Genomic DNA, 15,289 nt, shown 5'->3' on the forward strand with positions numbered 1-15,289 from the left:
CATAACATTCCCATATGTGATTCAGAATAATGTATACTGTCTAATAAATCCAGGCGTACATTTGTGAACCGCTGGATATTTAGCATCTCTTTAAACACAACGTTTGCACTTTGACTAATCAGGAAAAAAGCCTTCTGTCTGCGGTCCAGCTCACCACTAAACCATCTCGATTGGGTTCAGGTTCAACTTTTTGAGACACACACACACACACACACCTGACTGATGTTGCATAATAAAAATACTTCTCACTGTTCAAAAGCATCATACCATTACATATATATTCATTACAGTAATTATTATCTTTGATGCTGTCAACATTTTAAAATGAAATGACATGTATGGATCAAATCTCCTATTGATAAGCAATACACACACACACACACACACACACTGAGCAGTGAAAGGCACGAGATGGCTACTCTGTCTGATTGACTAGAATCATTACTCATTCATCCTTCGGCACTCATGCATTATCTCGAGTCTCCACGTTTCCAGGGTGGCAACGCTCTCCAAATCTGCAATCTCATTGGTTGGCCACCACGTTCGTCACTGCCCCATCCGTCGGAAGTGCGTTCTCGTCCCGAGTCTCCTACAGTCTGAACCCGCCTGTGAGCTCGCGCTGTCGGCCTCTTCCTCACGCCTGTGCTCGGTTTATCCAGCAGAAGTACGGGCTTGGTGGATCGGAGATCTGGTTTCGGATTATGCTGCCATTCCAACCGACCAGAACGGCGTGGGATTCAGCTGCTCTCCTGTTTTATGAAAGCCAGCCTCTGGAATGAGCTCTTTTGCTCCCTCGCTCGTGTTTTATTCACCAGGACTGAGCTTATGTGGGACAGTAGCGAGTCTACCAGCCTTAACAGCCTTCAGACAAAAGACGGCTGAGAAGTAATAATCACTAATAAAAGGGGTAAGTACGCCAGCTTGCGTTATCCGCTGGATTGCTATGCGCCATGCTTTGGTTAATTAAACACGTTTTATTTCTAGCCGCTTTTATGTGCGATTTAATGTAACGGAGCGCGAATGATGTCACCGCTGGTTTTGTATGTGTCCCCTCGATGAATGTTACAATGTAACATTCCAACATCCTCTCTCTCTCTCTCTCTCTCTCTTTCTCTCTCTCTCTCTCTCTTTCTCTCTATCCCCCTTTCCCTCTCATCTCCTCTCCACGTTGCTCACTAACTCGATACGTCACTTAAAATACTCTTAATAGAGATTGAATTCCCCAAAAACATAACACACTTCTGATTCTGAGTGTTGCGCATCCTTTTGCGTTCCGTAATATGAGCGTTGTTACGGAATGCATTACAGTATTTTGTGGATACGCACTGAAGGCAGAATATACAATACTATATGTAACCCTGACAGCAAGCAGTTCCGGCCCAGATCCAGCCCACCTCTGGCCCGCATGGATTTCACGCGGGCCAGATGTGGGCCGGATCTGGGCCAACACTATGTTGCTGTCTGGGAACGTTAGTACATGCTCGACCGACGTCTTCGTACGAAAATACAAACATTTGTTAGTTAGTGAATCTGCTTCACAGCAGGCAGAAGGTCCGCTTATCAGTGTCAGCTGCACGTCGTTGGTAGCTAACTGATATCACTTGGATCCTAGTTAGGGTAACGTTGGTTAAAACGTGTCCACCATCAAGATGTCGTGTGGAAAATTATGCGAAGGAAAGTGTGTGTTTTAGATTTCCCCCACATCTTTTTGCATTTTAAATGGTCGTTGTGACAGGTTAATATTTGTTTTTTAAAAGTACAAGTAATCCATGTAGTCACCTCAGCAATCGGGTTGTCGTGAGTTTTTAAATGACCGAATTTTGAAGATGTACGTAGGCTATTATTATTATGTAAATTATTTCAGTTAGTAAAGTTACGTTGCAGGATTTGCTGTTGCAGTAAGTCGATCCATATCTTTGTCTCTGAAAGTAATGCTACACAAATAACTATTCGTTATTTTTTTCCTTCGGTTTCTTTCGAAAGAAAACACTTCCGCCCCTAATGTTGTCCGAAAGCCAGGCCACTCATCTGGACCCCAGGAGAATAGGCGTGTCGAACTGAGAGAAATTGCAGAGGTTATTTTCTGGGTTTAATATGAGGCTGCTTAACAGCAGTGTTCTAACTTTGTCCAGTTTTTCTCTCAAGGGTGAAGCACTTCGGTGTAGTTTAGCTTCTTCTTCATGAGGTCCTTATAGCTAATATACAGAAGATTACGATATTATAATCTGTGCTGTGATAATGAGAATTTATTGCTATTATTGCTTAAACTAGTAGTTTACATTTGGATCGTAGTCCTTCAAATATCTTAAATTTCAAAGGATACCTACGTTTTCAGTATATGTGAATTTGAAGTTTAATTATTTTGCACCCTGCACATTTTTTTTCTCTCAGTTTGACACAAGCATCACATTTATTAAAATACAGTTGGACTGCATTTTGTAATGCAATATATTTGTCACTGGTCATGTGATCATACTGTATACTTCCTTTGTGTTGTGTCATGTCTGTAGTTTAACACACTTTTTTTTCCTTTTCTCGGTCTTGCTCGCATGCACCGTTTCCTAGCTCTTCCCACACACCACAATAACTTGATTCAAGTAATCCATGTATGCTGTAATATTTTCAAGATAACATTAGCATAAATAATCAATACAAGCTTATTTTCGGGCTCTTTTTTTAGAATGCTCTGATCAGACTAATGAGTAAGGAGGACAGGGCAGAGGTTGATGAGCTGCTGAGCTCACAACATTCATTCACACTGGCACTTCTTCCACGCACTCGTGACCCACACCGACAAATCAAAGTGCCTTTATCCCAGAGAGCCACACAAGACGAGTTTCATATCCCAAAACTGCTGGTCTGATAATGACATGTGCTTGAGCTTTGGCCTTGTTAATTTTGGGGAACTGCTTTTTTGTATTTTCTCATGCGAGAGAGCAAGCTTGATCAGATCTGTTTTTAAAGAGAAGGCAGACCGTCCCTATTTGACTCTCTAATCTTCTGAAGAGAACTTCTACATGACATGCATAGTCACGGAAGTGAGAGTTATCGAACTGTTCTCAATATGCCTAATCTCTTAGCATGAAGCAGGGCAGGAGCTTGCATTTACATGTGGTGTGTCTGTCGGGTTTTCAACAAAAAAATAAAAAATACAATTAGCTGAAAATGTAGTCCCTCTCAGGCCTTCTAAAGGTGCATTTGTCATCCGCTGTTGTCTTCTCACATTGAAATCCACATACATGTTTGTTTAGAACTGTGCTTGATTGGTGCATATTTCTCTGCAAATTTAGACAAGATCACTTTTTCACTGGAGAAAGCAATATTATGAATCAAGGACTCTTTGACCAGAATTTATGGTTTAAAGTAAAAAAAAAAAAAATGTCTTGATGGATTTATTTCTTACAGACATACAGCTTTTCATTTCGTGAGACTTCAGTTGTTGGACTGAAGTCGTGTGGATTATGTTTGGGTAATAAAGTTTGGGTCATTAAATTTGAATGATGGGTAATCAAACTCAGCATGCTATTGAAGGTGTTATGTTCTCAGATGATAAATTAAAACAATTATAGTAAAGTTCTTCAGCAATGAGCTGCTCTTGATATTTCAGCTGAACACATCTGACACAGCCATTAAAAGCAAAGATTGTTATAGCTTGAAATCATTTTGAAACAGATGCAGACATAGTCAAAATGGAAAAGTGCTAATTAAAAATCACTGTTTTGGTCCGTGGTTTTGGCCGTCTAAAACTTAATTTAATTCTAAAAAATCATGTTTCTGCTGTTTCGGTTGAAAAGTTTTGGTTTGCGTAAATCTCTGTGCAGTACTATCATTTATTTGCATTTCCTTTTATTGCATGGACATTTGGCCGATATCTCCTTTGTTTCCTGGAAGAAAGAAAATAACCAAGAGAAAGCCAAGTGTAAAGAGTAAATGATGACACATTTAATTGTTTTGAGTGAACTAACTTTTCAACTAGTGTCTGTGAAGAAAGTCATTCTCAGAAATGTTCTCCAGAAAGAAAATTTTGTAGAGAATACCATCTCTGCATTTATTATTGGAAGCCAAAGCTGTTTGTTTTTTGTGAAAGTGATTTGCATAGTCAAGGAAAAAATGATGCCAACTCCCATGGAAAAACAAGGCTGATGCATCTGATAATGTGGTACATTAGAAATGTATTTGGAAGCTGAAAGGGCAGAGTTAGGGGAAAAAAAGAGCGTGTGAAATAAAAGAATCCAGGTCTCATCATCATATTATTAAAGAATTATGTGAACGTTACTTTGCAGGTGCCAAGTTATTTATTTGGCTGGTGATCAGCAACAGTAAATGTAAAATTGTTGATTTAATGTTCGTATGTTTGCCAAAGATCAACTTATCAGCACTTAAACATTTAGTGAAACCTTAAGAATTGTTGCTGGAGTGAAACTGGATAATTGATTATTCACAGGGAGCTTTGTTTTGACAGGCAATCTAACCGGTCATAACGATGAATCCGCCATTTTGTCAGATAAACAAACCGGACAGTAGGTTCGATTTTTTTTTTTTTTTTTTTTGGTCCATCTTTATTTCGGGAAAGGATGTATTTGAAGTTACTTAATTTAGTAAAAGGAAGCAGCACTACCCATTAAATATGGAATCAACACCTGATGCTAAACTATTCTACAAATGTGCACTTTTAATAAACTTTCAACTAAGAATCTATGAACAGAGCACTGTGAAGGAATCATATTTGGGCTTTAAAGAGTTTCCTAGGAGATTTTAAATCATGAAATCAATTTATTGTTGATTTTGAGAAATTTGGCTTATGCAGTACACCTTACCTAAATCACAATACCCACCATTGACCATTTAAAACCTCCTATCAATTGACCTCTATTTAGCCAATTTCACACTGCCATTCCGGCAAATACACGGGTAAAGTGTTCCGGCAATTGTTCCCGGGTAGCTAGATTTTGCACTTTCACACTGCCAGTGATTACCTGGGATATGTGCATGCTTTCACACACAACCCGTAAAGATCCCGTAATGACACGTGACATCAGGGCGTGACATGTAATGTACGAGTCGAAAACGTTAGTCACGTTATACTTTCACTGAAGCAAGCAAACTATCTCGCCGTCAGCGCGGAAAGTGAGGAACTAACTGATCTCTGCTTCATTACAGTTTGCACATATTTTTGATCTTCCTTCAAAACAGCTGGTAAAAGAGTCACGCGATAACTCGCGTCATCACTTCGACACGGCATTAGATCTGCCTTTTGTTCACACAGCGCTCGTCCCGGGTTGAACCCGGCAATGTTACTAGGTCCCCGACCCGGTTTCAATGCCGGAATCAATCCCGGGACGTGTTTGCTTTCACACAGAAGGCGACCCGGCAATATGCCGGGTCCGACGTGTAGAGTGAAAGGGGCTTTTGTGAGCACCCTTCTTTATCAGTAGATGACAAATGGGATGCCCTACATTGCCTTGGACTTCATATGTGCATGAGCAAGCAAAGTTCACAAGACTGGAAATCCACATCCAGTGCACCATTTAAAACCAAACAATCATGACTCTCTGAGAGCAGAATGAAAAGACTAGATTTTCTCTGCTGATATTTGTGGTATTAATTATGTGCCCTAGAAAAGACATGGACAGTCTACACAGAAATATATGTTTTATTGTGTCATTTTATTCCACGGGGCTTCGAGTGTTTCCTATGATCTGGATATGAGAATAATGTCCAATAGAATCCAGCCTGTCCAGATCTTTTTAGAGTTGCTGGAAGACTTTTTTTAAGCTTATGAGATTGCCTGTTCAAATATTAAGTTCTTCCTGTATTATGTATTATCTTGGCGTTGGACTAGTTAACCATATATTTTGCTTTGTGAAGATGATATGTTTGGTCTTCTCTTATAATGGGTGAGATCTGAGCGTGATCTGCCGGTGGCCTCAATGTGTATGTGTGTGTCTACTGCCATGACAGTGAAAGTTCTTGGTCAGGTCCAGACTGGCTCAGTAATACAGTACATACCAGTAGATCAGCTGGGAGCAGATCCCTCAGTTCATTTATAGCCTTGGCCTTGTGTTGATGCATGTCTGCCTGGCAACTGTACCACTCCTGCATTCACTCAACATATACATGGTCTTTGTGTATAAAATTATGCATACATTATTTGTGCTCACAATCTGACCATGTTTCACTACTGTTTTATCCATGTCTAACATCTTATATCCCACAGTTTGAAAAAAAAACATGTTGATATAACATCTAAGATCTCCTGATTTTTGAACTGCAACAAAATTTTAATCACCAAATCTTTGTTTCTCTGATAGGTCATTGTCTCCATTCTATGGAGAAAGTGGGCAAGATGTGGGGTAACCTCAGGAATCGATGCCAAGCCCTCTTCCACAACGATGGCTCAGAGTCCCATCTGTGTAACCAAGATTTAGATTGCATCCACTGTGTGCTAGACTTGGGTAGGGGAGCACATGCAGAACCCTATGAAACTAGGTCTTCCACACCCTCACGAACATTGTCACTCCTCCCACTGGTTACTGGAGGCCGCAGAGGCCATAACTGTGTGGCAGACATTCCTCAGATAGTAGAAATCTCCATTGACAAAGAGAGCGAGGAAGCACTGATGGGTCCACTTATCCGTAGGGACTCCTACTCACGTCATGCTCCATGGGGAGGTAAAAAGAAGCATTCATGCTCAACTAAAACACAAAGTTCACTTGAGGCTGACAGGCGAACAGGACGCTCAAGAGGGAGTACAGCCAGGAGGGAGCGTCGCTATGGAGTTAGCACTATCCAAGAGATGAATGATTCTGTAGGAGCTGGCAGCAATGGGCGCAGCCTTAGCACCCATTCTCTAAGACAGCGACTTCGGGACACCGTAGGCTTGTGCCTTCCTCTCCCCACACATCGCCACTCTCAATCAGCCAATGGCCAAGTTTCCTCCAAACGTAAGATCCACCTGACTGAACTGATGCTCGAAACATGCCCTTTCCCACCCGGTTCAGATCTGGCCAACAAGTGGCACCTAATTAAGCAACATACAGCGCCAGTCAGCCCTCATTCCTCAACTGCTCTTTTGGACGCATTTGATTCGGCACATCCATCCCCTGAGGACGAGGAGGAGAGGCTGCGTGAACGGCGTAGACTTAGCATAGAGGAAGGAGTGGATCCCCCTCCAAATGCGCAGATCCATACGCTGGAGGCAACTTCACAGAACCCTTCCCTCTATAAACTGGCACCGAAGATGGCTCCTGGTGTTGGGGAAGGCCTTGTGGAGGGCAGAAGTCTGGGAACAGTCTCCTCCATTTCTGGGGGGGTATCGGGTATTGTCACACAGGTTTCAGCAAGTACGGCAGTGTCATCACACACTGTTGACTGTGACTCTGAGGAGGACTCAACTACTCTTTGCTTACAGACACGGAAGACCAAGCAGAGGCATGCTTCTGGGGACACACACTCCTCCAGACAACCTGGGCCTTGGAAGGTCCACACACAGATTGACTATATCCATTGTTTAGTGCCTGACTTACAGGCCATAACTGCACTTCCTTCTTATTGGGGGGTGATGGACCGGTACCAAGCAGAAGCACTGCTGGACGGACGACCAGAGGGCACCTTCCTGTTACGTGATTCTGCACAGGAGGACTACTTGTTTTCTGTTAGCTTTCGACGCTACAATCGTTCACTGCATGCACGCATTGAACAATGGAATCACAACTTTAGCTTTGATGCGCATGACCCCTGTGTCTTCCACTCTTCCACAGTAACAGGCCTGCTGGAGCACTATAAAGACCCCAGTGCCTGTATGTTCTTTGAACCCCTGCTTACTGTTCCCTTACACCGGACTTTCCCTTTCAGCCTTCAGCACCTGGCGAGAGCCGCCATCTGCAGACACACCACCTATGATGGCATTGGTGCCCTGCCACTGCCTCCAACCATGCAGGACTTTCTGAAGGAGTATCACTACAAACAGAAAGTCCGTGTGCGCTGGCTAGAGAGAGAGCCACCACTCAAGGTCAAATGAGGTCTGGCTCTGCAAACGAGGGAGGCAGGAGGGTGGGCAAGAGCTTAGCCGTCAGAGTATGTGGTTCATATTATCTAACATACAGCTGTCTTTAGACACACGGCAACAGAGGATGTTATGAACCTCCAGTTAGTTTTTTTACCGGTAATACTACACATGGAATCCATACATGTTTCAGTGCAGTACATTCTGTCAAGCTATCTTATTTGCTGAATTGTCAAGCATGGTGGGAATGAGATGGACTTCTTCTGCTCTTTTATCTTATGTCCTTAAATCCTTTGGCTCTCTTCTAGCCTGCTGCATGCCCCCTGCATTCTATCTTCTAGTGTTTTACACTATTTTGAGGAGTGAAACTGAGTGTTGTCACATTAACTAGCCTCTTTTTTTCCGGCAAATTGATGACATCTACAGTAGCTTAATCCAGTGATAAAATATATTCAAGTAATCTTGGTTGTCTTCATACTTGAGTATCTGCTACTCTCTCAAATTTGATTTTAAATATCTAGTCATGTTAACTGTATGCCTATTTGCTAAGTCATGACTAATTTATCAACAATACCTTCAAGATACTTCTACAAGTATCAAGTTCTCTGAGGCAGCGCTTGTTAAGCCTCGTGTACATGGACAGGATCACAGATATAAATGCACCTCTCAGCACTAAGCATGCTTTATTTTTAAAATTGAGGCAGACAGAAGGGAAAGGCATGAAATAATTGCAGGCAAGGGGGAGCACAGTGCTCAGTGTGCCATATGATAGAGAGGACAGATTATTTAAAACTAGGCCCTCATGTTGTGTCATGTCCCAGCATAATCTTTGTTTTAAACAATCTATTTTACTATTTTCTATTTTTATCAGCGACAGTCTAAAATGACATATGGCACTTTAATTGTTGTTTGTGTACCGCACGATGACTTAAAGACTCAAGTACATGCATATAAACTGCTGATATTATCGGTGTGTTTTTTAATGGACCTTATTCATAGAATGGCCACCTACCCCATATTCTCAGCATGAGTCACCCGAAGTTTATATTAGTGTCAAGTGTCTCTTACCTCTCCTTTGTATATGTTATGTATTCGAGGCTATATTTGAGCTAACATGGTAATATATGCAACACCTGAAAGTGTACCAAGAAAGTCCTCTGTAAAACTTGTGTAGATGCCTCTAAGATTGTCTTCACTTTAGATATTGTTGGAACACAGATAGATGCCATCACCGCGTATATATTTAATGTTTATTGGATTAATGTCCAGTCATGTTATAAAGTGTGATTGGTTCCACTTGATAATGTTGCACTTTTATTAATTATGAAGCATGCAGTTATGCTTCGCTCAACATAATTGTGCACTAGTGATTGAAATTCCCTGAACATTGTAAAATATATAGTATAGTGTTATAAAACTCTATACATTTGATGTGCTTGGTCTTACCCAAAAATTCAATTTAAGCCAACAAAATTATACTAATCATACTACAGTTGGTACAATTTGTGTATTTGATGATCAGCGACCAAAGGTGTGCATCTGTGAAATATTCCACCATGCTTCTTGATTATTTATATCGAGGAGTTCAATGAGTTAATTATAGTGTCCAGTTTTCTGACTGAGTAGCACCCATTTTGAAGCCATTTATTTCAATTGCAATTAAATCCACAATTAAATTCTTTCAGAATAAGCCTCAGTTGTCACTGAAAGGAAGTCATTTTGTTCATTTTAACTTTTTCCGCTTGAATGACCTGAATAAATACTCAAAACAGCCATCTTAAAATTTCTTCCGCCCTGCACACTGTATGCTCTGTATACAGGCTCATTTTATGTCAACTGTGTAGCGGTACACGTCAGATGATGTCATCTGCTTTCAAGACTTCAACTTTGAGAATAATCTACCTTTCATTGAATTTACATAAAAATATTGGCGCTTGGTCACAGCTTGCAGTTTCACAGCCTCTCCCCGAGCCATACTTGCTGAAGAAAAAACTTTTTTCAGATGGTCATGCTAGGAGACCAGATTGCCTAATTGAAGCTTAGCCTAAACCAGCTAAAATCATCTTACATGGTGTTACCATGTTTTTTTAGTATATGGTAACATGGCAATTTCAAGGAATTTGGACATGTACAATCACAGTGCCATGTTGTTGTGGTGTTTTTTTTTTTTTTTTTAAGAACATGTTCTATGGTTCTTCTATGGTATTCTATGACGTTCTGTGAAGTATCATAGTATGTGGCAAAGTACCATGGTGTGGCTATAATCTGGTACCACCACGGTACAGTTTTGTAAAGAAATTATGCTTGTCTGAGAAAATATTTCCCTGTTGCAAAATCTCAACGATGCTGAAGGCGTTCAGCAGAAATTCATGATGCTCTTTCCCGTTTCAGAAATGAGTTCAAATGATGTAAGCCATTGCATTTATGACAAAGCTTAATTTTCAAGGGTGTTGGTTCGAGGCCTGTTAAATGCTATTGGAGTTAAATGCTAATGAGTGGATACTCATCCAGTCATTTGGGACTTTGTATGCCACTGCACAGTGAGCAAGTCTCTCATGAGTTACACCCTGCCCTGACTTACAGGCACTAATCACAGGCTAAATTTAATATGCTAGCCTCTAAATTTACCACCTGCTAAAAGGACCACTCTGTGTTTCTTGATGGGTGCTGTGAAAATAGAGAAGAGCTCTAATTTTTCCTCTTCCTCTCTGGTCTGACCACATCCTCAGCATCACCCTCTTTCTTGGGTATGTAGAGCTGAAAGCAGTGAGCGTGTTGTTTGTTTAGTCTGGATACTAGCTAAAGTTAGCATTAGCAAGAGGCTAACACACACAGTGCTCCATTGAGGAACATTGAGTCCTGCAAGGAACGGGGCTGGGTTTGAAACCGCAGTCGTTATTTAGGTAATAGTTTAGAGAAAGTGTTATGAGGGAAGTGTAGCACACCAAACTAATCCAACGCAGTGTTCTCAAGTAACTCAGGCCTGGCTTATTGCATTCAAAATAGTGCAGATAAAATAGTAACAGTGGGACTGCAGAAGTCAACAACGATTACAGTGAGGAGTTTTGTTTTGAGACTTCTGTGAGCTGGGTCTAGTATGGCCTGAGGATGCTTTGTCCTTGTTTTCATGGTTAACTTGTCAACTTGATCATTTTGAAAACGCTTCTCTATATGGAGGAGTTTGATGTTCTTTCTGCCCTTTTTCCCCATGGGAAATTTCTTATGTCAGCCACTGTAGCACATACTGACTGTATGAACATGTCAAGTAGACAAACTAGCCCGTGAAAAAACTGCTTCATACATGCATACTCAAATGTACCCATAAATGTTAAATGTTGGGATGTACTAGTGAAATATTATAGAGTGAGACTTTATGCTACCGACTGTGGCAGGGCAGCAATTAATCTTGAATTTAGTAATTCATCTGTTTAGATAATAACTCTTTTAGCTCTACTTTAGTGTCAATGTGTAAAGTTCTTGGGCCTCATTATGAAACATGCATAAAACCATCCTAAATGCGAAAGCATGATCATTGCAGAACATTGAAAAGGAGATGATAAAGTTTTTCCAGGTTTCTGTCCATATCCATGTGGATTGTCCTATATTTTTTTGTCATTTATATATTAATTTATTCAGTTTTACACTTAAAAGTCTCCAGAAGACTTCATCTGCGAATATGATTTTTACTTGGTTTACATATAAAAACACTGCCGTGACAATTTTAGCCTTCGCAAATCCCAATTTGTTCCTACACAGGATCAAATCCATGGACTTTAGGATTAAATCTGATTTTAAAATGGGTTTTATAAATGAGGCCCTTGATCTTTTCAACCTTGGTGCCAAAATATATTGCGAAAGGAGTTGAATAATAGTTTTATGCAAGCAGAGTAGCATTTAACGAATTATTTTTGCATAAATTGAATCTCTAATACACATTGTGTGTGATGTAACCATGGTTGCAATATTATGTCACTTTAATGCTATATGTGCACGCTTGTAGTAGTATGTACAATATGTGAGCGCTGTGACAGGGCTTGATGATGATTGGGGCTAATGGTTGTCATTCTGCCTCCTCGACCGCCTTATACCTTCTGACCAATCACAACAGCCTTCTCCAATAACCAGCCACAGACTAACTGAGCTCTAATAATACAGTATCACCAAAAATATTGTTCGCGGTTTCCTTCGATCTTCTACTCATTTTATTAACTAACTTCTGAGAGGTGCTTTTTAGAAAACAAAGATGTTCACATTTTAGTTTTTGTGTTTGGTTTGACTTCTGAATATTTTCTTGGACTCTATTTTGTTTTCTTCGCGTAGCCTGTTCATTGTTACAGCCAATGCACTTGTAGATGTCACTCTTGGTGCTTTGTGAATGCTTCATTGTCTTAATATTATTAATGAAATGTTGAGTGTATTCCATAAAGTAAATAAATCGGATCACAAACTGGTTTCTTTCCTCTGGTTGTTATTTTGATTTCATACTTTATATATGTAACTTCATGACTTTCTATGCCAGGTTTACCTTAAAGTCATTGACCCCTTATTTATGTTCCTGACATTTTCTGCACAGTTCATAATTCTTTTTTTTTTTTTTTTTTTTTAACCAGTATCTACCCCTAAAATGATTCTCCATATTGATGACGTCACCAGACCCTCTTGTTTTCACTATCCACTCGATTCTGCTGGATAAAATCCCATTTTTGTTTTGTACATATTTTGGAAGTCAAAGCAACCAAATGGTGGTTTCATGTTGATTTCATTAACGAGACGCATCTAATCATATTCCATCATTACAGAAAATTACATGAGCTGGACTGAGTTTGGCCTGGAGGTCAACGGTATTATTTGGCCTTTTGAAATGAAATATAAATAGCATCCAGGTTATCAGTTACACATTACCCACCCAAAGCTTCTGAATAATTAAACGTAGCCTTTGGACAAGGGGGTTGAGCAGAAGCAGATAGGCAATTTATATTGAAAATGACATGATTCAGTGTTCAAACGCTGCTGGACCATCAATGAAAACTGATCTTCGAAAACAACCCTTTCTCAATTTCTGCTCTATCCGAGTTCTATCCGGTGGACTAGGTTTATTCACATTTTTTCACTTTGGTGAATGAAAACCCATCCTATAAGTCTTTCAGCGTATCTCCGGAGCTCTCGCTCAAAACATGTGCATGAGCTTTTCTCATGCCTCATATCTCTGCACATCATCCATACGTAGGGGAGAATGAGGGAGGGAGAAAAAGCTGCTGTCTCTTTTGTGCTGGACGGCCTCCAAGTCTGTGGTGGCAAAGTGAATGGTGACCTCTCTCTTACCTCTCCCTGCCTAAATACACATGCACAGACTCCCATCCATATTTCATACCAGAAATACATCCCCAGACAGTATTTCACACCAAGTGTGGAAGGCAGCCGTCAAGTCCAGGAGGAGAGGGCAGGGCTTAAATCAGCTTCATGCACGCCAACCTGGCCACCAGAGCCAAGAAAAACAGCCGTCACTATCGTATTGTCATCTGGAGGAATGAGCCTCACTGTTGTGTTCGCCTACAGCAGATTAACTGCAAGCTCGTGAAAATATGACCACTCTGCCATGTACTGGCGAGATTAAACTGCTTGAAATGGGAGGTGTGCCTAAGTCCTTTTGGCACCGTTTTAGTCCTGACTTAACATGTCATGCACAACTGCCACAGTCCCTCTATCAACTCCGTATGGAAAAACATGACCACATATATGGAGTATATTATTCATTAACACACTTTCCTCATACATATGAATAAAAGTGATTCACCAGCTGTGACACGTTTCAACAGTACAGTCAGGGTGTGAATTATATGGGTAATAATTAAAAGTATGTACTTTGTAAGAATACATTTCAATAATACTAAGAAATGAGTTTAAAACAGTAGTGCACTAAACAGATAATGGTTAGCATAGGTTGCATTAATTTGCATGAAATTGAAATTACACCCATTTTCGAAATGCATCTTAATCTTAATGCTTCATCCATGTAATTTTGCATGTAATTTTATAAACTCCTATCTGGTAACAAATGCAGGACTTCTTCAATAATTTAGTTGGCTTAAACCTCTGCAAGCTTGCATTTGTATCTGTCTCCATCCAATCAGTAAACACACACACATGCACACAGATGTGTATATATATATATATATATATATATATATATATATATATATATATATATATATATATATATATATATATATATATATATATAATTATTATTATTATTGTTTTTCTTTCAATCAGATATGTCTCAATATGGCAGAAATGATCTGCCACTGCCATAACATCAAGAATATTATTAAACAAAACATAAATACTGCATAATTTTTTTCAAAATCAAGTTTTTTATAATTAAATATCTTGCATCGGATTACAAAAGTAAAATGGTTCACACTTTAGTCTGGGGACCAATTCTCACTATTAACTATATGACTTTTACCTCGATAAACTCCTAATTTGCTGCTTATTAATAGTAAGGTACTGTAGTTGTCAGTTTAGGTGTGGGGTAGGATTAATGGATCTAAAATATGGTGATGCAGAGTAGGGCATATGCATGCTAATAAGCAACTAGTTAATAGTGAGAATTGGTCCCACAGTGTTACTGTAAAATGGCTTGCGAGCAGCATTTCACATTGTTCTGAACCTTTAGTTGACTTTCTTGCCTTTGGCAGAACCTTCCGCATCTGTTGCTTTTCAGTACTTTTCAATACCTGCTGCTTTTCCAATCCAGTAATCTTTTTCCAATTTTTTGGCCTTTTGTCATTTTGCACTCTTACCTGGCAAGTGAATGACATGATCTACCATCTTTTGTTCCATTATAACATTCTGCCATTACTCTGGATATGTCTTACCAAGGGTCTGTGTTTCATTTACCTCAAGCTGAAATCACACTAAAGTTTCCTTAAGCTGAATATAATTTGTAAAAAACTGATCTTATTAAGATGATCTTATCAAGATCTTATCCTTTCCTAAGCATTATATATATATATATATATATATATATATATATATATATATATATATATATATATATATATATATATATATATATATAAAATATAATTTTTTTCTCCCTCTATCCCCTTTTCACCACTACAGTTGTGTCCACCTTCTCACTAGTGCATCATCTTTGTTTGGCTGACCTTACTGTAAACCCAAGGACTGAGGGCTCTGGTGTGTCTCTCTCTCTTGCTTGCCGGCAAAGCCCGAACCAGCTTTGGAAAGTTTTCTTTAGTCTTAACCCTGGTATAGTTA

General features: G+C 39.7%; 1 protein-coding gene across 1 annotated transcript; it reads left to right on the forward strand.

The window, feature by feature from the left end:
• The first annotated feature begins 554 nt into the window (after window positions 1-554).
• Window positions 555-12,455, forward strand: LOC128026454 (suppressor of cytokine signaling 5). The gene is made up of 2 exons (XM_052613632.1): window positions 555-907; window positions 6,312-12,455. Exon 2 carries the CDS (start codon window positions 6,329-6,331, stop codon window positions 8,018-8,020), a length of 1,692 nt encoding a protein of 563 aa, XP_052469592.1. The 5' UTR covers window positions 555-907; window positions 6,312-6,328; the 3' UTR covers window positions 8,021-12,455.
• The last annotated feature ends 2,834 nt before the right edge of the window (window positions 12,456-15,289 follow it).

The sequence above is a fragment of the Carassius gibelio genome, chromosome A13, assembly GCF_023724105.1.
Source record: "Carassius gibelio isolate Cgi1373 ecotype wild population from Czech Republic chromosome A13, carGib1.2-hapl.c, whole genome shotgun sequence".
Classification (NCBI taxonomy): Eukaryota; Metazoa; Chordata; class Actinopteri; order Cypriniformes; family Cyprinidae; genus Carassius; species Carassius gibelio.